Source organism: Parasteatoda tepidariorum, chromosome 11 (genome assembly GCF_982258835.1).
Source record: "Parasteatoda tepidariorum strain Cologne lab strain chromosome 11, Ptep-v5.0, whole genome shotgun sequence".
Taxonomy (NCBI): Eukaryota; Metazoa; Arthropoda; class Arachnida; order Araneae; family Theridiidae; genus Parasteatoda; species Parasteatoda tepidariorum.
The window spans coordinates 43341450-43365432 of NC_141765.1; the positions used below are offsets into that span (position 1 = coordinate 43341450).

At 30.1% G+C, this 23983-nt stretch overlaps 1 protein-coding gene across 1 annotated transcript in view; it reads right to left on the reverse strand.

Annotated features, from left to right (window-relative positions):
• Positions 1 to 8202: 8202 nt before the first annotated feature.
• LOC107448557 (metabotropic glycine receptor) overlaps positions 8203 to 23983 on the reverse strand; it is an 81361-nt gene continuing 65580 nt past the window's right edge. Inside the window, exons 8-12 of the mRNA XM_016063804.3 lie at positions 20332 to 20567; positions 16232 to 16373; positions 16044 to 16149; positions 13137 to 13316; positions 8203 to 9455 (exon numbers count right to left, since the gene is read on the reverse strand). Of these exons, the coding sequence (XP_015919290.1) occupies positions 9147 to 9455; positions 13137 to 13316; positions 16044 to 16149; positions 16232 to 16373; positions 20332 to 20567 (973 nt within the window). The 3' untranslated portion in view covers positions 8203 to 9146. The remainder of the gene's footprint in view (positions 9456 to 13136; positions 13317 to 16043; positions 16150 to 16231; positions 16374 to 20331; positions 20568 to 23983) is intronic.

Consider the following 23983-nt stretch of genomic DNA (forward strand, 5'->3'; position numbering starts at 1 on the left):
TAGGATGCTCTAACCACCATTGAAAAAGGTACTCACACTAAACGAGGGTGAGTTAGGAAGCTTTATATAGTGGCTCTATTTTGTAAACAATATCATCAACTCTTATAAGCTATATTGATTCCGGTCAGTGAATATATTAAACGATCATATATGAACTTGTTAATAAATACACAAGGAAGTTTTATATTTTATTTAAATACTTTCTCTTAACTATTATATTACAAAAACAAATGATACAAAATATTTTATACAATTTGATTCTAAATTTTTAACTTACATATATTTTTTAAATAACGACAAAACCTCGTTTTAATAATAATTCACAAATCACAATTAATATTTGCATCGAAGTATTAAAAACTCTTCCTAATATTTTTTCAATTAAACAAATAAAAAAATTATTTTTTACTAAATTACAAAAGAAATTCATTATACGGTACCCGTACGTAATATGGCCTCGCTAGTATGATTAATGAAATTCTGTTGTTTTTGTCTGTTATGTTCCACACAAAGACAATAAAGTATACTTAAAAATTGAAGTTTAGCGGACAACAAAAAAAAAGAAAGAAAGAAAAGAAACACCTAGAAAGAGTTGAGAAAGTATTTCGTCGTCAGTTTGTTTTTGCGAAGAATAACATAATTATTTAAATTTGATGTACATAAACTTACGCATAAACTTCTTAGACGTGTTTTTTTTTTCAAAACAAATTCATGAAATTTATTAAATTAATAAATAAAGTGGTAGCTAAAATTAGAAATTTATCCTTAACAGTAAACTTTTCACCAATTGTCTTAATAGTTTCCCGAAAAGTTTTAGTCTATGCTAGGAAAAGAAATACTAAACCGCACTCCGTTTCTGATAGCCATTTTTTTATACTTTGAGCTGTTCGGAGATTTGGCGTGTAAGTACTTTATTCCTTATAAATAAATTTTCTTTTTGTATTATCATTTGCTATTTGTTAACGTTTTTAATGTAAATTTCAACGGGAATGTAGTTAAATATTGTACTAAAAAGGATTATTTTTCTACACTTGAGTAATATTATTTGGTGAACCTAAATGAAAGGAATAGCTATGTGGAACAATCTATATAACTTCAATTTATCGATAAATTGTTCAAAATTTTTCTCTTTTAAAAGTGCAAGTTTCTCAATTATAAACAAAAATAAATTGAGCATGCTGCAAATGAATTTTTATTGTCAGATAAAAATAATCACTATAAAAACATTCGCTTTAATGTTGCCGCGAGTCCTAGAACTGTTAAATATAATTTTTGCAAGGAAAAAAAAATAACGATTTCTATTCAGATCAAACGACTTCCTAAAATTAAGATAATTTAAATAAAAGTTACGATTCATATATGCACGAAAAACTAGTCCAAAACAAGAAAGCTGCATACGATATTTTTTACCATAGGTTACTATGCAATTCTCAATTCCTTCACGGTGACACACATCTCCTTAAAGTTTGTAACTGTTGTACTGATTCACTTTGTGTACACATAAATATACAAACAAAGATTGAGGAATTCCCTTTTCATTTTCCAACCTCTGAGAAAAATCTTCAAAGATTTGATATTAAATCTAGTAGATTATTTATTTAGAAGTGATTTAATGAATTAATATATATAATTTTGAAAAACCAACGTTTAAGTAAGCTTAAAGAAATAAAGTTCAGGCCAAATGCATAATATTATTATACCACTTATGAGGTAATTAATATTTATGAAATAGATATACAAGATGATTTGTTCACAGTAATCATTTTATACTATAAAAAATCTCACGTTGAATCCTGAGTCTTGTTATCATATACTTATATACCATGGAAGTATGCATATAAAAAACCTGTATACCCTTCAAGTTTTCTTAACCTTGAGCCTCATCACAAACTTGCATACCATGCAAATATGCATTTAGAAACTTTGTATACCTTTCAAGTTTTCTTACATTTCCTTACATGTTAGTATTGTTAAAAGTAAAACTACATACAAACATGATTCAACTTACATTAGTGCTATTACTTGACATTTGCTAAGTATTTCTGATTTAAATGATGTACTTCTTCAACATACCAATATCATATTTCAATATAGATTGACATTTTAACAGCATATACGAAGTAGAAGTAACTTAGTTATTGATGACACGTGCAAGTTTTAGGCAATAAGCAGAGTTAATGTGTACTATATTTCAAGTTTTGCTACTTTCTTTGCTAGGGAAGCTTTCAGTAGATTAACTGAGTTTTACATTATGCTCAGTAGTAACAAAACATAATGTAAAACGCAACTAAAATAAAACAAAAGTTAACTGCGTTTTACATTATGTTTAGTAGTTACTAAACATAATGTAAAACGCAATTAATCCGCCGGTAGCTCTCCCAAGAAAAAAGTTACACTTGAATATAGATTGACATTTTAGCAGCATATACGAAGTAGAAGTAACTGTGCAAAACTTGAAATATTACAATAAATATTAAATATGCTTATTGCCTAAAACTCGCAGGTGGCATCACGAAAAAATTTACGAAAAATCAAAATAATTTTCAAGAAGCACAAAAAAATAAGATTTTTTTTTTTTTAATATTTATATTTTTCTCTCTTCTGAATATCTTCATCACAATAACTGACAATTGGAAATTTAACAAACCTCAAAGTACTTTAACCTTAAGAGCTACAAAAAATCAATCAGTAGGGAAGTTGGCCTCAAGCTTGGTACTCCACGAACAATTTTTAGTTTTCAACAGAGAGCTTTAATTTCTTTGGAAAATCGTAATCGCATACAGTACCCTGGCAGAACATTTTTAAGGAGAAGGGGGTTGACAATTCAAAATTGGAATTTCGGAAGACTTAAGGTGAACAGAAGAATCTTATCTAATAACTGAGAAATAGCGCAAATTATATTATTTTGAATTTGGCGGTGTAAAGTGTTAAATGGGCCATATTTTTTCAGGTACCTTATAAGTTCTTGCTCATTCAATGTTTAAAAATAAATACATAAACAAATAAAAATGATATAATCAACATGCTAGCTTTGTAGTGATGCTTAAAAAAATATAAACAATATATAAGAATTACATTCATCTGAATGCCTTAAGAATTATTTTTAACAAAAAATATAAACCTGATAAGGATAAGAAATATTCAAGTATGAAAAGTATAATTTTTCTACTAATGTTAATTGCATACATTATCAGTTCACAACATAATGCGTCCAACAACTTTTATTATTATGACACATAAAAGTTGTCTTGTGAATAAACACATAATACATTTTATTGCTCAACTTAAAATACCACTTATGCAGGCACAGAACGACATACATTACAATCAGTAAATAGATTACTGTTTTTCTAAACCATAAAAATCCAGAATCCTACGTAGATCTTTAAGCCTTTTTCAGCCTACAGTATACTCTATTATCCGTATGATGATTATCCAGTTTTCAGATTTTTTTTTTAAAGTTTAAATAAAAATCAAGAAAAAAAATTTTTTTGAGTATTTTTGTATATACAATATACAAAAACAGATATATTTTCAGATAGAAATAATTTCAAGAAAATAGATATATTCTTAAAGCAGATACATTTTCAAAATACCAGCTTTGCTTTGTTGCTAGACCTAAGCGGGTTCGTGAAGTTGTCCCCTTGCGGAATATAGCGCACTCAAACTTGCTTAACATTGCGGTTCAAGGGATAACAGAACAAAGTGGTTTGGAAAAAAGATTTTTGTGGAATAATAGAATGAGATGATTCACTTAGTACGCATGATAAACTAACTGTACGACTCAGTTCGCACTATTACGAAACGTACGATATCGTACAAAATCATACGCATGATAACCGAACAAAATAATAGTTATAATTTCTAAATATGTGTCATTAATTCTTTTCATAATCTTTTCTATATACAACTATGCCATTTTAAAATAAACGTTTTTAGTTATCTGTGTTCTAATTTTCTGTGTTGTTCTTCCCAATCATTAGCTCGGATAATAGGAAGTATACTGTATTTGAATTATAAGCCACTTAATTTAAATATATCAACACTTTCAATTTGTAAAATCTATTATTTCGTAAAAATCTAATCTATACAAGGATGTTAAGAAAATGAGAATCGCAGAATTCAATTTTTATACAATTATACACCCCCAGGAAAAGTATTGAGTTGAAATCACCATACAATGTAAGAAAAACGCATCTCGACCTAGAATAATTACGAAATTTCAAAAAAATCAAACAGGGCAGTATGCTATTTATTATTTATTTACTAATTCTACAAACTCATACTAATACCCAAAAGCAGGGAGATAGAGCATATACAGCATTTTTTTTCTAGACCCAGATGGAAAAAAAAAATGCAATTGAAAACGAGTTGGGCCAATTTTTTGCAGATACTGACTGTTATTGAAGCAAAATCATGGGCGATAATGTTGCTCCAAGAGCTTTTGATCACAAAAACTATAACCTTATTTTTTCTGCTAAACTTGAGACATTTTTTAATTTTTTAATGTAATGCAATTGAAGATTCTTTAAGAGTGCTTAAGTTAGTTTTTCTTCCACCCAGATCAATAATTTTACTATTTTCGATTCAAACAATCGTTTTGAAGAACACGAAATGCGGATCAATGCGTTGAACGAAAAATAAAACTTGCTTTTGATGTTGTAAGCGAAACTACAGACAGTAACTTCATCAAAATTACATTTTGGAACTTCCTGAGTTCTTTTAATTTTATTAGAGCCGCAAGTGGATTTGATTTTATGCTGATGAACCATTCTTTTACAGAACTAACTACAAAATACCACTTATAAAACATGGTATTTTATGGCACATATAATTCCCATTAGATTGTCTTCTAAAATTAGATTTTTTTCAGTTTGTAAAAAAAGCGCCGTTTGATTTTAAATTCATGGTCGATATATATGGACATTCTGCATGCTAAACCAATATTTCATTGATTTGTTAATGTAAAAATTTATTTCAGAGTACTGTGAACTCATAATTTTAAATTGATAAAGTCTAACAGCTATGTTAACATGCGAAAAACAGCAAATTTGAGAAAATGACACCTTTATTCGACAAGTACTATTTATGGACAATTTTTTTTTCGTAAAAAAATATCTTCATGCAAAATTAGTAAAAAATTAGCTTAAAATCTGGAATTACCCATTCCAGTTTTAAGGAATTAAAAAAATTAATCTTTTAGTAACAGTAAAATAGTCGATTTTGTTTCGGATTTAAGAGCAATTTAGTTTAAACGCGCAGAAAAACCAAGTTGTACATTTTTATTGGGCGACATGTTATGAATTTTTTTAAAAATCTGGAATGAGAAAAATCAAACTCCCTAAAAGAAACTCGGCTTAATATTTTTTTCCAGCTTTCGCGCAATAAAATTTTTTAATTTTTTTTTAAATAATAAATGATTTAAAAATTTCTTAAGCTGTATGCAATTTTTTTCCTTATTTAAGTATACATAATTTATTCTAGGTCGCGATACTCTTTTCTTACATCACATGACAATGTAAACCTCGGCTCTAAAAAAATTTCCGGAGCTGTAGTTTTTAAAAGACTTTTATTATTAAAATCTAATTTTTATTAGTTTTATAATACTAATGATTTAGTTATAAAATCTATTGAAATTTAAATAATTAAATATTTAGTTATTTTTCAATGTGAGTAGAACTCTATTTATGTATTTATTGATCATCATGCAAGATAAAAAAGACTTGATTCTCTAAAACAGTCAAATAACAATCAACAATAAAAATTATGTTAAAAGTAGTTTCAAATATAAACAGCGGGAACCTTTAAAGCTTTCTCATATTAGAGAAGACCAAAGAAATTATTTAAAACTTTATTTTTCATGAAATTTTTTTATTTTTAGGTGGTTCAAGTTTCTAGAAAGAGCTGAATAAGCGTGAGCTGTACGCGACAAAAAAAAAAAAAGAAATGTACGTTTATATATTTATAGTATATATATACTGACGGAAAAAATATCCCGATATCACAAGAAGGAGTTGTGCTAGATAAACTGTATTTGGTAGGCTTGTTTTTATGGTGTCTATTCAAATTTCGCACTTGGTGCATAAATTTGGCAATATAGTAGCACCACTGTGAATATGCAAATCAGCGTTGCCTTAATTACTTGTTCTATAGCACGTAAGCGCTATTTTTCGTTACATTTTGACATAGTGAGTTGCTGTTAGTTAACAATGCCTTTAAGAAGACGAAGTAATTATCGACAGATCACTGACTTCGAACGTGATCGTGTAAGAGGGCTACTAGAAGGTGGATTTTCTTTCTGCGATATTGCAGAAAGACTGGGGCGAAATGCATCCACTGTGCATGATTGTTGGCAGCAATGGTCAAGGGAAGGTACTGCTGCAAGAAGACTGGGTTCTGGTTATGGCACCACGTGGCACTACTCAGAAGGAAGACCGGAGTGTACGGTGTATGGCTGCGTCTCACCGTACTGCTTCTGCATTAGAAATTCGAGCTGCAGTTGGCACTGCAGTGACACATCTGTCACAAATTAGCTATATCAAGTGCAGTTCCGATAGCTTTGATACCACTCACTCAGAACTACTGTCATTTACGACGGGGTGTCGAGTCAGAGCTCACTTTAGGACAGAGTGGAGATCTATTGGGTTTTCTGAAGAAAGTCGATCCTGCCTTGGTGCCAGTGATAGCCAGTGATTGGTTAGAAGGAGGCCAGGTGAGCGTCCACTACCAACCTGTCCCCGGCAAAGACACACTCGAAATACACCTAGAGTTATGGTCTGGGGAGCAATTTCTTATGACAGCAGGATCACTTTCGTCGTTAGTCCGCTTACCTTGATTGCAAATTCGTGCGTCAACCAAAGATTCAACTTGTTTTAATACCGTATATGAGCAGCAGTCAAGGGGGTATTTTACAACAGGATAACATTCGCCCTCTTACTGCTGTTGTAACTCAATATGCTCTACAGAATGTCGACAAGTTGCCTTAGCCCGCAAAATCCCCAAATCTTTCACCGATCGAGTACGTATGGGACATACGGCATCTGTGTAACACAATGCATGCCCGTTTGCATGCTTGCATTCAAAACTCTGATGGTTACACAAGTTATTAATGTACCAGTATTTCACATTTGAAATGGTTTTCCTCTTACTTGCATTAACCTGTGATTTTGAAACTTTAATAAATTAAATATGTTACTCAGACAAGCGTATTGTCAAAACAAAATTTCATTACTATACAAAAAAATTTTCTTCGTGTTGGGATTTTTTTTTCCATCAATATATATATATATATATATATATATATATATATATATATATATATATATATATATATATATATATATATATATATATATATATATATATATATATATAACCTTCCTTTTTGATAATTATTCATCCATATCCTATTAAAAATAGATTTGTATACCCAAGTGCTAGCAATTTTTAGAAGTAATTATCATAATAAGTTTTTCTCCTAATAATGTAAGAAATCTTGTGACTTATGTCAAGGGAGCCAATTGGAACAAAATGTTTCCTTCTTTAACATATGGCAAGGAGATAATAGAGAAAACTAGCAAAGCTTTTTCCATATATAGAGAATAGAGCATGTATGCTTCTGCATAAATTTCCAGATTCGCAACTGTATTTTGAGACTAATAAAAATAATTAAGAGTCTTCACTGCCTGATTTCTGTGCGCCATAATACTCGACGATGTACTTCATGTTTAGTCATCAGGATTGGTTTTAATTGGGCGTGGTAAGTGTTTTACCCACGAATAAAACAGAAAATGTTTCGAAACGCCATTATTAGAGGAAACTACTGCTAGCATAAAAGCAAGGCTGTCAAAGGAATTTATCAACTACTGAAACTGCTGAATATTTTTTCCTAGATGAATGAAACAGAATGGTATAACTTTCCCTCATGGACTCAAAACGATGGAAATGAATAAATGAACACTCTGCTAACATGCTGCACATGTCTGGAAGAGAAAAAAAAAGTGTTTTAATAGTGTTGTGTGTGACAAGTCTTTACTGAGAAAAATTATGAAATTATAAAAACCCGTTCCATAGCATATATTTTAAGAAGATTCCCGCTCTTTGTGTTTTTGTTTTTCTTCGCAGTTTAGAAAATCTATGAATATCTTTCTACAAAAGAAAAATTTATTTCGTGTGTCCCAAAGGGATTTTTTCCCCCTTTCCTTTTGATATTGTGCAAGAAGAAAGTGTGAAGTATTAAAGATTCTTAATCTACACCCTGCCTGATTCTTGTGCTACCTCAGAGTGTTAATTTGATAACAAAAGTCACTGTAACAGAGTAATAATATCTCTAAAGAAGCCTTTAAATTTTTATTCAAACCAAATTAACTTATTTCATGTCCCAAAATAATTCAATATTTTATTAAATCTCAGTAAATGTTTGATAATTAATTTAAGAAAATACAATGGGGTTTTTTAAAACTGTGTTTTACTAATAATTAGTTCCCACTTTTCTTTAAATAGAATTTCACTATATTTTGTTCTCTTAAATGGAACATAATAATTTAACATATAAACAACAATAGCTCGGTATATATTAGTTACAACTATTTAAACAAGCTTTAACATTGACTGCAACCATCACCAATTTAAATTGGTAGGATTTACTCATCACATTCTTGAATAATCATTTTTTCATCTTTCTCAACATTAAATTAACACGGTTAAATTCATTCATAAAAATACTTTCACCAACCGTCCAATATCAAGAGATTCTATAATAACATCACATTGCTTATATCAACATTAACTGAGACTAAACATAACGAAAAATTAAAATACAATTTAAAGAGCCTTCTTAGCATAGTTGTGTAAAGAAATATAAAGATAATATTCCAGTTTGTATGAACGAAAAAAGCTTGATCAGAGCTCTTTATAAGTGGAGAATAAAGCATGTAGTTACATACATCAAATTGATGTAGTAAATACATAGTCTCATCAAACTGTGTTCCACTTTATGATGCAAATAGTGAACAAATAGTTGAGCGTTTGGAATTTTTAATGCTTTGTTTTTTCTTTTCTAATCTCGCTCCAAGATCTGAAATAGATCGTACTAACGGTAAGTGAAACCGTTGGACATTTGATAATAATTTAAAACTAGCATCTAGTCACTTTTGATCGTCTTTAAAAGTGACAGTTGGAGTACCAGCATTATTGTGCGACTCATCAAGTTGGCGAATCGAAGCATTGTCCGTAGTACCATCAGCACTGGCTACAGATTCCTCCGGAGTTTTAGAAATTTCTGTTACTTCTTGGTCATGTTGGCTTTGCTTATGTCGATGGTGAAATGTTTGCAAGGAAAACTTGCGATGCGTGCCTTTCCGTCCACCTCGACGTCGGGAGATGTGAGGATTACCTTTGCGCATTGATACTTGTTTCATATTGTGTAGTTGAGTATAGAGTTTGCGGAGTTCATTCTGTAAAAAAAAAATTCGGTAAGTTAAATTAATGTAAAAGCAAACTACAGTTTTCTGAAAAAACATGTAGTCTAATGAATTATAATTGTAATTTATCTTAACGAAACGAAAACGTGCGGTATAAATAGGAATAATGTAACTTGAAGATTTGAAAAGTAATACCAAAAAAATACTAAATTACACTTTTGACAAAATATTCGCTCTTGATTAAGTATTCAACTACCATAAAAAAAATTAAAATAATAACCTGAATGATAACGATTGTTATCATTGCATGTGGATTTTACAGCAGCAAAAAGGGAGGTAAATTTTAATTAATTCTTTCTTTTTTTCATATAACTTTTCTGGTGTTCATGAGGATCGAAATATGAGCAAATTAAAAATTACAAAAAGAATAAAAAATTTGGTTAAATTTACAATTGCGTCTGGGAGCTAAATTTTCCTCCAATTCAATTATTTCTTTTCCATTACATTTAAAAAGTTAAGAAGAATTCTGTTAGACAAAATTTTGATATCATTAAAAAAAATTATTAGGTTGTTAAAAAAGTTCTGCAACATCATCCCTTGCTGAAAGATCTCTTTTATAGCAATAACGAATCAAAACCCGAAATTCAATTTCATTCAAAGTCATTTAGAGTTTATTGATGAAAGTTTAGACTAAGAACCCCAAAAAGAACAACAAAAAAGGAAAATTGATAAAAGTTGATATTTTTGCAAGTGTTACAGAACTTTTTTAATAACCAAATACAACTTAATTTCCAAAAATGCTAAAATATTTTTTTAGGTTTACACCTATTAGCCGGGACAGTTCAAAGCAATCTTTTGAAAAAAGTAAAAGAAATTGAAAAAAAAATAAAGACGATAAAATTTCAATGTCTTGAGCATTTTGTGCCCCATAAAGTGCTAAGAGCAAAAAGTTAATAGGGTATAACATTTTATTTGACTGTATTAACACTGTTAAAATGCATCGTAAAATATTAATATCAATCTATTTTCGAGAACTGAAGTTTAATAACCGTATCAACAAAACACTTTAAAAGATGCACCAATTTTTTTTAAAATTATTTTTCATAACTTTTCAAATTCGCAAATACTCGTGTTCGTTTAAACAGTTTGATTCTTCTGATCATGAGTTTAAATTTCTCATTGCGTACCATTTAATATAAAAGTTAAAGTTTCAGAATCAGACCCAATGCTTAGTGTTAAATATTTAAACTTTTCCTTCTATTATTATTATTACTATTATTATTACTAATTTGCATTCCGAGGATTTAAAATTTTTAGCACAAAAAAATAATTACTTTAGAGGAAGAAAGAAACACAATTATTGCTCTAAATGTTGTAAACTAAATTTTTTTTATCTGATACCCAGTTTGAAATCGTTAAAATTTTTTATCATATTTTCACTTGCATTGAATCACCTCGTAATCTACATAAATACTGTACTGGATTTAGTTATAAGTCCACTTGTAGAGAATTTGATACGAATTCCGCATCCGGCTTGCCCCGATTACAGTGCTGATGTAAAATATCCTCAGTGGATCGTGGGTTGGAGTCCCCTTGCCTTCAGACTAACCATGGGATGTTTTCTCGGTTTTCTTCTCCATGTAACGCAAATGTGGGTTAGTTCCATCAAAAAGTCCTCCACGAAGGCAAATTTCCCTTCATACTTGATCCAGGAATTCTATTGTCTTCTGGATTGGGCTCAAAATTAAAAAGCTACAGAGTTGATTATTAGTAGTCGTATACCCAAAACATTTTGCCGGCTGTTCAACAACGGTTGTAAAATTATGAAATAAAATGATAAGCTCTATATCGCTTTACCTCTGCATTTAAAAAGCGCATGATCATGTGGTACATGATTTATTATTGAAACGCTACTATGTGATGATGTGATGATATGATGATGTGAAAAATACTATTTTTTTGCTTGATGGAAACTGGACATAAGATTTATATTGTATAAGAACTTGTTCTGTTCCACTTTCTACAACCATTTATCAGAGCAATACTCAGATCATTTTAATTAACAACAGATTTTAACTTTTAACTTACAGAGAAAAAAATAAGCAGTGTTCAACTTCATAATTGTCGGAAGCGAAAGTTTCATGATAGTTGTTAATTGATCTGGGTAGCGTGGTAAAACATAACGTTTAATTTAATCGAACACAATGTTGGCATTTTCTCCATTAAAGATGTTTTTATAGTGAGCCTAGATTTTCATAGCAAATGCTAGATTTTTATTAATATTGTTTTAAGTACAAACAAAATTATCACAGAGTTTTGATGCTCAAAAAAATTAAAAAGAGATAACTAAAGAAATTCAGGACATGAAGAGGTAACATGAAAAGATAACCGTTGGCATTTTTAGAGATCATTTCTTCTCAAATTCTTTTAATTGTTGATTCGTGGTTAAGATCTTGGCATACGCTAAAAAATGTAATAGAGCTTTGTCTATACTCTGCTATAAAATAAGAACTGTTTCAATTGGTTATCTAAAATAAAATTGAAGTAAAAGTCCAGTTCATAACTTTCGAAATAAATTTAAATATTCTATTATTTCTATAATAAATACGCAGAAATACTATAAAACCAGAGTTAAAAATCATAATATAATGAAAGAATTAGGCAGAAGAGCATCTTTGATTACTCTCTAGCTAAAATAGTATAAATTAATAAGTCAAAATTCTACAAGAAGACAAAAGGCTATTCATCATTTTATATTTTATTTAGTTTCTAGCACTGTACAAGGTCAAATCATACTGTTCCTTTCCCTTCAGAAGTTTTAATACATATATCTTGTATTTATAATATCACTGTATCTATAATATCTATAATAAGAAGATCACTGTATTTTCATGTTGTATATAACTTTATTACTTTCTTTTATAATAAATATTTTATTTCTATTTTATACTTATTGTGGATACTATGCAAAGTTATGTTGTTTTTGTTGTTGTTTCTAATGCCACGTGCCACATTAGAAAGCCTGCTTGGTGTAACCTAGCAAGTTTAAGGCAGAGAGTGAGTTTCTTGTTTTTCAGTGGCGCCATCTATGGCCACGAATTCGTCTTCAGCCACACACATGTCACAGCCAGTTTCTAGGGCGGACCCATTCATACATCCATTCATTCATCTACGGATCGTAATTTTGACCTGAATCAGAGAACGATCAATCTCCAATCCAGTACCCCCAGAGGTATTGATTTGTTATGGGAGCATGGAGGACTTTGCGACTCGACAGATTTAACGTGCATCGATGCAAAGTTATTCAGTTTACAATCAAAGACAGAGATAAGAACACAATTTTTGACGTCATAGCATTGAGAATGATTCGAAAGGTTTTTTCTGTATACAAGGCGTTTGGGAAATTTTTAATAAAAGGTGTAAACTTGAAGAAAATTATCCTTTCTACGGCTTGCAGATTAAATAAAAATATTCATCGAATATTTTTTAAACGTTTCTTTGTATTCCTGATGTTATACATAATTAACGTTTTCGAGAACATTTGTGCTGTGACTGCGAGGGTATTTGATAATTATAAGGACGCACAGTTTTATTTCCTATAAATTCAAATCATGAACAATTTTTTATTTATTTATGTAGCACACTTTCATGCGAATTTTAAAAAAAAAAATGTGGTAAATTTTTTCAAAATTACTTTACTGAAAATTAACCTACTCGAATTTCCTCAGGATCCATATCAGCAAAATTCACTTCTGAAACATCTATCTCACCATTTGCTGTACATTGTACCCCTTCCTGTAATTTCACAGCTTCGGGTACGTCACGTACATCACCACAGGATGAAAGTTGACGTCCTGTTTGGTATTCTTCTGGGGGACGGGCGTGGTACCACAGCTAATAAGAAATAAAAATACAATTTTATTTACTACTTCATAATTTCAGAATTATATTGTAAGAGGGTTTATATAAAGCTATAGTTCTCTTGTGCTTTGTTTCTAGGAAACTAGTAGATCTACACAGACCAAATTCTTCGTATTTTTTTTTCTTCATAATTAGAATAAAGCGCTTGAATTTAAAACAAAAAATAAATAAATAACGTTGATAAGATATTTCGAAAATAATACTAATAAAAGAAATATACTATTATTATTATTACCATTACTTATTTATTTATTTAAAAAAATCCGAAAACTTTGAATGAAGTTTAAGAAAATTCTGAAACTTATTAAAATAAACCTGACTCTCTCAACATGAAAATATAAACTAAATGAACTAGGGATCCTCTATTTTATCACCTGTGTAAAAATTGACCATATTTGCAACGGATGTTTGATTATCTCGTCAGACGTTTTGAAAATCGCACACCCTTCTATGTTTTTGAAAAAGAAACTGTGAGGGAAGAGATCTTGGAGCCCTATGTTTGCCTTTTCAGGGAGGCAATTGATCTTGATTTAAATTTTAATGGACCACAACATGTAGCCACTCAGAGCATCTGAATGACGATTTTCTGGAAAGTAAAGTGAAGATAATTGTCGGATAGATTGATCAGCTAGCTCTCCAGACTTCCGCCCTATAGAGCATGTCTGGGACTCACAGTGCTCCAAAAGGAAAAAAAAAACGAATGACACACAATAACTTTTGATCTAATGATCGGATTTTCACGTACTAGGACTCGATCTTAATGGTTCAAAAGGATGACTTCAAATATGCTAATTTGTAATAGAGATATTTAGAGATAAGAAATTAGGCATTGAAACGTACTTCCTCGAATTAACGTACTTTTTTACTGGAGGATTTGGATTTCAATAAAATTTTAAGAAAGTCTGATATTTGAAATTCGATTCAAGAGCTATTAGATTGATTTCGTTCAAATTTTGTATTTTGCCACATAAAATTTCCTTCTTTAAAATGGTGTGAAAATTTGTGTACCTTACAATCCTAATTTTTTTAGGGGGGTGTCATTAAATAAAATGATAAAAAATAATTAATAATTATTAAAAATGATTATTAGTAAGGAATTATCTTTAAAAAATTTAATTATATAATTGAGGGCAAAAATTTTTCGATTCCCTTAAAAGTTCTCGATATATGGCAAAATATGCAGAAAGTAAAACTAATGTTAAAGGGTCCAATCTTTCGACAGCTCTCCTGACCAAACTATTAGGACAATATTTTAAAGATTGCTACTACCTCCTATATTTTTGAGTTACAGATTGATTAAGTTCATGTTGATTCTTCTGTCGAAAAAAAAAGAATGTTCAGAGAAATTATACTTTCGTGTCTGATTTCGAAACTTAAAATATCCTCTGCACTAATTAATTAGCATATTTGAGGTCTCCTCTTTGAATCATTAAGATTGAGTCCTAGTACGTGAAAATTTGATCATTATATCAAAGTTATTTAAGGTGATTCATTTTTATTTTTATTTATTTATTTAATTATTTTTTGCTCACTGTATATTACATACTGTGAGCATTAAAATTGCTACACCAGAAATAAGTGAATACTGCAGAATGGTATTTCTTATACAGGCAGATATTGTAGTGCAAATAATAAGTGATTAAATTTGCATGTAATTACATTATATATTCAGTGAATTCAGTGATTCGTATAGATTCTGTGAATTCAGCGATTCGTATAGATTCTGCGAACTCAGGGAAATCAAGACAATGAGTCAAGAAGATATTGCATGGCATCACATGCTCACTTTCAATCGTACAAAAGATTGCAATTCAAAAAAGATAATCCTAATAGTTTAGTCAGGAGATCAGTAATTTTAATTTCACTTTTTGCTTATTTCGCATAATCCTAAAAACTTTTAAGGGAATATGTCATGATGCGTCATTGCAGTGGCCACTATATAAAGCTTCCTAACTCTCCTAGGCCGCGGGCCTACAACTATGGTTGTTAGAGCATCCTGCTACGAATACGAAAGTCCTTGATTCGAATCCTGCCGGCAGCCAACGAACATTTCTCCTTTCATTTCACTTTTGAGACTTCGTGTTTCGCTCAAAAATGAGTATATGCTGTTTTAATTTTGAATGCATGGAAATGTCAAATTCAACCATTATTTTTTTCGAGCTACTTTGAAAAAAATTTCCTAGTAATTATTTGTCCTTTAAATTTTGGACTAAGCTTTTTTTTAACTGGTAAACTAGGTTATTTTCATTGAAATTTATACCGGCTGATTTATATGACTGATTTAAAAAATTGCAAATCAATTGCAAATTCGAATACTTTAAAGAAATGCTAAGCTTTCTGTCCTGAAATTATTGTCCCATTTCAAACTTGCTTTAAATTATCGAATTAAAAGACTGAAAAATTCAAATAAAAGATACACTCTGCTTTAAACTTGTGGTTTACCTGTGGAATGGACTTTTCTACTTCTTAATACTTGCATACTTTTTACTTCTAATAATATATATGATAAATAAATAAATAAAAAATCATTTGATTTCTATTTAAACTATTCAAGAAATAAATGTAGTTTTTAAGACACCTATCAGAAAATGTCATCATATAATCATTTGACAAATGAAGCTTTGACTGCTGAAAATATTTTATAAATAATCAAGACTTATTAGCTCAAGAAAAATTTAAATAATCGTAAAACACACTTACTTTTGGTGCAAAGATGAAAAACAAGATTATAGTGACAGTGCACTGGCAACGAAGAAAATATAAAAGGTAAATGTAATCTGGCAACAGATTGGACCACACAACATGTCTACAAAATAATAGTTTAATTTATAGATTTTTATGGCGAACGTTAATATTGAGTAAAAAAAAATGACATTTTTGTTTTGTACCTGATAGTATACATGAGCAGTGATACTAGAGCTTCAATGTAGACAGACCAACATAGCACTTCTTTTTCATGCAATACGTCTGATTTAGCATTTCGAACTTTATAAGTAAGGAACACGCCAAATACCAGAAATAAGAGTTCACCTAAATTAATATATATATATATTCTCATTAGGGAAAGTAAATTTACATTAAAAAGACGAAAAAATTAAAGAGATTTCGAAATCTGGCGATTAACTATTAAGGAATACTTGGTTAAAAATATTTTTAAGAAAACCAGTTTGATTGCCGGATTACTTTTGAAGGTATTCTAATAATCCCCTTTCTTTCTCTCCGTTCCCTATAGCAATTAAATATGCTTGGTGCTTTCAGTACTGCTTTTCTCAGCTGTGATTCGATAGATTTTGATAGAGTTTCTACTTTTCTGAGCTGTAACGCTGCTCCAAATGTGCACATTTTTTACGTTACTTTTAACCAAAATTTTAAGAATATATATTAAGGCCGTAATTATGTAACATACTAGAAATAGATAGAAAAGAGTACGAAAATGAGTCAGTCTATAATTTATGTGGGGCACATAAACCTGCAGAATAAATTGCTTAATTTCGAACGTTCTTGAGAAATACGGTGTTACAAATATTTATTTTGAATATTAATAGCGATGAATACGGAATAGTTTTTTTTTTTTGTTGCATTTTTAGGTATCTGCTCGTGTAGTTATTTTTACGAAATGAATTTCAAGCGTTTGTAACATAATTACCCCACCGGACCATATTTAATTTATATTTAATTTTGAATTTTTTTTCCCATATGTGATGTTTTTCATCATACATTCTCACCCTCTACCTCTATTGCCTTACCTATAACTCTGTTAAGCACCTTTACTTTGCTAACTTTAATTTTAATCCCTTAAGTTCATTCAGCCTGCATAGGGACCGAGGGCGAGCAGTATTGGTCCTCGCTGAACTGTTCTACCGTAAAGTGCTTGACTTCGCGCGTAGGTCGTCGGACTACCGAAACAGGGGACCCATCCCCTCTGCAGATTATCAAAATTGCGATGGCATGTCTTCGGATCATCCTCAGGGATGCTTCATAGAACATCACCAATTCACCTTATCTGTAGGCGGAGCTTATTTTTGCTTGCAGACGTAATGGTCCACATAAACTTCCGGAGCAACCGGAACTTATTTCTTTTCTAATGTTTTTACTTAGGCTGATTCAATCATGAAAAATTCATTTTTAGGAAAAATACATAAAAGTTAAATAAAGGTTGCTTGAATACATAAAAGTTAAAAAAGAAATAAATGTTCTTTGAAGTGTGTTTGTTTTTAAAGTCTCTTAATAACTCAATATAAAGCTCTATACGCAAACATTGCCTGGAATTATTACAGAATAAAGCTCTACGCTTTTTTTTTTTTTTTTTTTTTTTAACACGGGATATATTTTTTTCTACTCAGTGATGAAGTCAAGGGCCCATGTTATCCCTTTCCTGAAATTTTGAGTTTAAAAAAAGTATATAATCTCAACAAAAGGAACTTTTCTGTATATATTTGTTAAAATTTTTCCAAAAATAATTTTTTATGTAATATATACAGTATTCCTATTCTTTAAATTTCAAGATTTCATCAAGCGTAATTTAAAATAAAATTGGTACTTTCCCATAATGTAATGCAAAATTTAAGGTAATATCTAAATAGAGAAACACGACTTTTATCACTAAATAATTCAGATTCGTGTGTGCTATATTTGACATATTAAAAATAAAGTTACTTTAAACCAGAGGTGGCATTTTGTGTGGCACACAAACTCAATTTAAATTGAAAAAAAAAAATAATTTCTAAAAAGAAATTTTAAATATAAAATAATTATTTAAAATTAAAACAATACCGAAATCACATTAGTGTTTGTATCCTTGTAAGTTTTCTCCTTATTATTTGTAATTGTAAAATTGTTTCATTGAAAAAAAAAAGTAATTAAATATAATTTTCTGTTTATTATTTTCTTGCTCATTTAAATATATAAAAATGATGAGCAAAAATTGTGATTGGTTAAATGTTAGCCATTGTTTAAATTTCACTAGAAACAATTCAATTTTTCAAGATTTTAAAGATAACTTCTGTGATATTTGCTAACTTATAGCTTAATTTGATCTAGAAAAAGAAGTTACTGTACGTGTAATAATTCGACGAACAACATTAACACGGTAGTACTTATTGACTTGACATGAAATTTGTATTAATAATTGCCATGTTCAAGATTTTTTGCACTAAAAGTGGTGCACAGGATGCTTAGTGTTGACTATCCCTGCTTTGAACAATTAAACTTCCTAAAGAAAAATAAAGTAAATGCATTTTAAGAAAATTTGATGAAGTAACATATCTCTTGTTTTTTTGTTTGCGTGCGGGAATTGAAGATATTGCTTTTACTTAGGAAAGAAAAAAAATATTTGAATTATGAAATTTAATTTTTTGATGAAAATAAAATTTCTGTTGCAAATTGACGATAAAGCCACATTTTGTACTTCTTTTAATATCCTATCCAAAAGTTACAAGTTTTAAGCTGCGCATTTTTTTAGAATGCCATGAATAAGTAGTATACCTGCGAGGTAAATATATCTTAACTTAATATTTAGCTACTAGAGATCAGTGTCTTTTAAAAACTTAATTGCATCTCATATTTTAAACTTTAAAATAACTCTCCAGAAAAAGGATCAGACAACTGAATATTATTATATGATTTTTTTTTTTTTTTTTTTGCCATCATCATTCAACTTGTGATAATAGGAAAAGCTCTTTTCGATTTAATAAAAAAAAAAATTATTTCCAAGCAACAAACGTTATCAAGATAAGAGAAACGCCAACAATGTTTGGAAATCTAATGCAAAACATAATAAGAAGGCTGTAGCGATGTAGCGGAAGTTCGCACGGACCGGGTGAAGTTACTTCCGCTTTTAGATGTTTGTTTGTTTATTTAGAAAACGAGGTGAATAGCCCATTGTGCAGCCCTAGTGCTACGTGAAAAGTACCTACCCTACCTACCCTTAAGTTTATCTATCTATGTAAGCTATAAGCTAATTCTGTTATCTTAATATCTCTCGTTTTATGCTTTGAATGCTTCCAGAATGTTTGAGATGTCAAAAAACGGAAAAATCTCTTGGAAAAAAAATTTCCGGTAATTTTTTTTTTCTGAAACTTTCATTAGTTTGTCTATAAATAAAATGGTTATTTGACATTAGAGATTTTGAGTGAGATATAATTATGAAAATAGACTACAACTTGGATGTACTAGTTAACTTCCAAAATTATTGATATATGTATATATATATGTAACACAAAAATTAAATACTTTTGTATTAATAAAAGCATTAAAACTTCATTCCTTTTCATAAAATATCTTTAGTAAAGGATAAGGGTAGAAATTCTATTTTGGGATTTCAAGGCTAAAAACATGCCAATGAATAATAATTAGATTTATACTTCAAAAGAGAAGTTATTTTAAGATCTTTCACTTCCATATAAGGAAAGATTAAACGATTTGCTTTGAGTAATAAATAAATTTGATGAGGCGTAAGAATACAAAAAAGATATATGACTGAACTTTTTACTCTTTTTAATCATCCTATATAACGCAGGACCTAATGTTTTTGCGTGACTTTTGTTGTTTATCATGCTAAAATAAAATCCGTTAGCTTAGACGGGATATGTGTTCCCCCTCTCCCGCTTTGGAGAGGGGTTAAACTGCTATTTCACCATCGTAACTTAATAAAAGAAGATTATGCACAATCTGGACTCTTCAATCATGCTTCTTTCACCTAATTAACTAAAAAATATCGGTGTGGATAAACATATATAGTATATATAAATGTTTATGATGCTACTTGGTGATCCTTTTTTAAAAGGTTGAAACTCCCAGTTAAAATGATTTTCATGCTCGCGTGATAAAAAAAGAAGAAGATTGTAATGAAAAGTTATTTTGTGGTTGATATCAGCATTTTTTTTACATTCTGTGATTTCAGAATCTTTACACCATCCATATTTTGTAGTGATTTTAATTGCTCTATTTCAATTTAACTTATTGGTAAGCTATTAAAATTCTGTCTCACCGACTTCTGTAACATAATCCCACCAAAGGCCACGGCACATATCATATTTGAGACCAGTGGATGTCTGTTCATGAACTATTACACTATATCCTTCAGTCATATTATCTATTATTACGGCAGTCCAAGCAAGAAGGTACCCAATAACTACAGTAATGATTCCTAAAAGATACTTGAGCAAATCCTTGTCTCGTACACAGACTCTGTGAGCTTTTCGTGTTTGAAATTCAGCTAATATCCTAAAAATAAAACATTTAAAATATTCCTTAATATTAATTTGTAGATATGTGATTTTTATAAACAAAAAAATTAAAGCATACTTATCATGGTAGGAACAGTTAATAATCAATTCGTTTTTGCGAATAATGCGGTAAGTATTTGAAATAATCCCCTTCTCTAATGGTTATATAAGTTACCCCTTCTCTAATGGTTAATGGTTAGAGTAACGCTTGTTCAGATTGTTTTGCACAAAATCTTGCTTATATAGATGCTTAAAGAGGTTGTTTAAAGAACAATGTACAGTATTAAACAGTATTAACAGTATGGAAATCGAGTCATCTATTTTCTATCAGATCGTATATATCTAAGCAAAATAATAAATATTAATCAAAGGTTATTTTATTTTAGGATCAAATCATTGGGCGAGTATCCTGACTTGGAGCTCTCGGAGAGCTCTCCTTAATGTTCTGACCACTGCCGCTCGAAAATGGTCAAAAATGCTAAATCAGTTTTAATTTTAGGAGAAGGGGGAGGGAGGTATACTCTCCCTCCCTCTCTCTTTTTATATTAATGAAATATTTTTTGCGACATAAAATGTTTTGAAAACAAACTTTTAAATTTAATGCAAATAACTCTGTACCAGTTGTATTTTTTATTGTAACTTTTCCATCAAAATGAAAATTCATATAAAATATGCATCTAGAAATTACGAACTTGATTTCTGTATTTTCTGTTTCGTAGAGCCTTTGAAGTGAGTTTCAATCTCAAACTTTTGAAATGTATGCAATATTTTGTTATCTTTGCAATTTGATAGTTTTTCTTAAAAAAAACATTTCATTTAACACAAAGTCATTTATTTATTTAAAAATGAAAAGGTTGGAATATCTCTGCTCTTTTTCTTAAGATTTTAAGATTGAAAACGATAAAATTCTAAATTATTTTCGAGCGGCAGCATCAGCATATTTTTTAGCCCGCTTTCATAGCACCAAGTCATACAACTCGCCCATTGTTTACATTTCAAACATTGAAAAATTTAGAGCGTGCTCCAATTAGCTCCATGTCATGTAACACGCCCATTTTAATCATTAACAAGTACAGCAAAATCGTTCAAAATTCTTTTAACAACAGTTAAGGAAATTTTGAGACATTCATTTTGTATTTCGTCTATTGCCAACTTGTTATCAATTAAGAGCTTAATCTTGATTTAAATATATTTCTCCTGAACAAACTATTCATAATTTTATGATAAAAAAAATTTTTCAATTTTTTTCATTTTTAAAATCTTTGATTTTTGAAATAAATATTATTTTTTCCGAATTAATATTTAAATAATGAATCAATTGATATTTTAAACAGTTTCTTAATCTTGAACATAAATCCTGCTTTATGTTTTCCTTTGCTACATTAATAAACGATAAGCAATATTAATATTATTATTATCCCTTTAACCAATTCGAGATCGCAATGCTCGAATACGCCCTCTAGCGGAGAGTTTATTTTCAGGCTTTTATTTATTAAGTTTTCATTTAGTTGTAACAGAATTATTGGCAGAGTAGAACACCTTTTTTAGCAGCAAATAAGAAGCAAAATTTTCCTAAGGAAAAGGCTGAAGAACATGAAAAAACGACCAGAACATTGGTAAATCTTTCTGAAGAAGAACACGCCTCATTTTCTCAATAATTTTTACCTTTCTATTGTCAATAAACTTGCAACCGATAACTTCCGATTTCACGATCGCATACTGTTACAGATGTGTGTATTACGGTAAAATACATTTTTTTGTGTTAAATTTATTACAAATTAAAGTGAAGTCAACATTGTTTACTTCTTTCCAATGAATAAATGTGATTTCAGAGCGTGTAGAACTGTAATAGTTATAGAATATTCTTCTTTATAGAATAGTATAGATTTCTGTATCTATATAATTCGAGAAACAACAGTAAATAGTCATCCGAATTACTTGAAATAGTTTAATTTGTGTTGATTATTAATAAATTTTTATCGCTTTCTTGGTAAGTATTTTTTAATTTTGAATGAATAATTTCAACTAGAATTCAGCTATTCTATTTTTAAGCTACATAATGAAATTCATATCGAGATCTTACAATTATAAAATTTTGTTGTGTGGTATGTCATCTAAAAGTAATTTAGGGATAATCTATGTATATGTTACCGTTAAAGTATATAATGCAGTTATTTCATAGAATACCTAGTTATTCCATGAAATAACTGATCGTGTCCGTTAAAGTGTGTAATATGTTATTCATTTGACACTTTAACTAGTTATTCTATGAAATAGCTAGGTATTCTATGAATTAACTAATGAGAGACAGTTAAAGTGTAAAATAAGAAATTGATCTAAAATGAAATAACTTGGTATTCTATAAATAAACTAATGATAGACAATTAAAATGAAAAAGAAGCAATTTATCTAATTTATGCAGCGTAGAAATGGTATTTATGGAAACGTACCAGAAAATCATTTGTTACAACAAGGATTACTAAAATGACACTTGGAATTGCAAAGAACATTATTTCTAAAACAAAAACATTTTTTGTTGGGAACTCCTGGACTTAGTGTTGGGAGAAATTTGCCTTCGTGGAGAACTTTTTTTGATCGAACACTATTCACCTCATTGAAAGGCGAATGCTTGATCCCCTCAGCCACCACCGCTCCAACGGGTGACATCATCGGTAGCCTAGCTCCACATGGGTGACTCGCGGACGTGACCTGAACATGCCTGCCTCGGACAACACGCCTACCTCAACCAAAACTCCTACTTCGATTTAAACACGCGCAGTTCAATAAATGGTTCACAGTTAACAGTTTACTTGCTATTTGTGACTACGGCATTGTCCTCCTCGCGGTGTTGCTACTGAATTTGAATCACACACAGCGGGGACCTGTACACACTCGACTACTAATTGCAACGCAGGAGTACCATGCCCACAACCATGCTCCTAACACAGCTCTCATGACCGACACTCAAAGTCTGAGGATCTGAATACAGCTCTCCCGGCCTCGTTCAAAACAGTAATGAATCAACTAATGGTATCCATTCATCGAATTCTATCACAGATAAAATTCTGGTGGGAGAGTAATGTATCATAGCTACCACTACAGCTATTAAACCTTTCGCTAGATGATAGTTGACATTGTTGATAGCCTAGCCCCACAACATGTTTCCTAAATATTAAGAAATGTTTTTGAAAGTTATATGCACCGTTGCTTGACCACGTGGATTGCTTTTTGAAAATTACATGCATCAAAACGTTTCGGGATATATTTTTTTTTACTATGTAGCTAAAACTAAATTCTCTTAGTAAAACAGAAATATCAATGATATTTCTTCCAGGACTTTTGCATTGGTTATTGTTTTTTTTTAAAAAGCAGCAATTTTAATGAATATTTGTCTAAAGCTAATTTAATAATTTG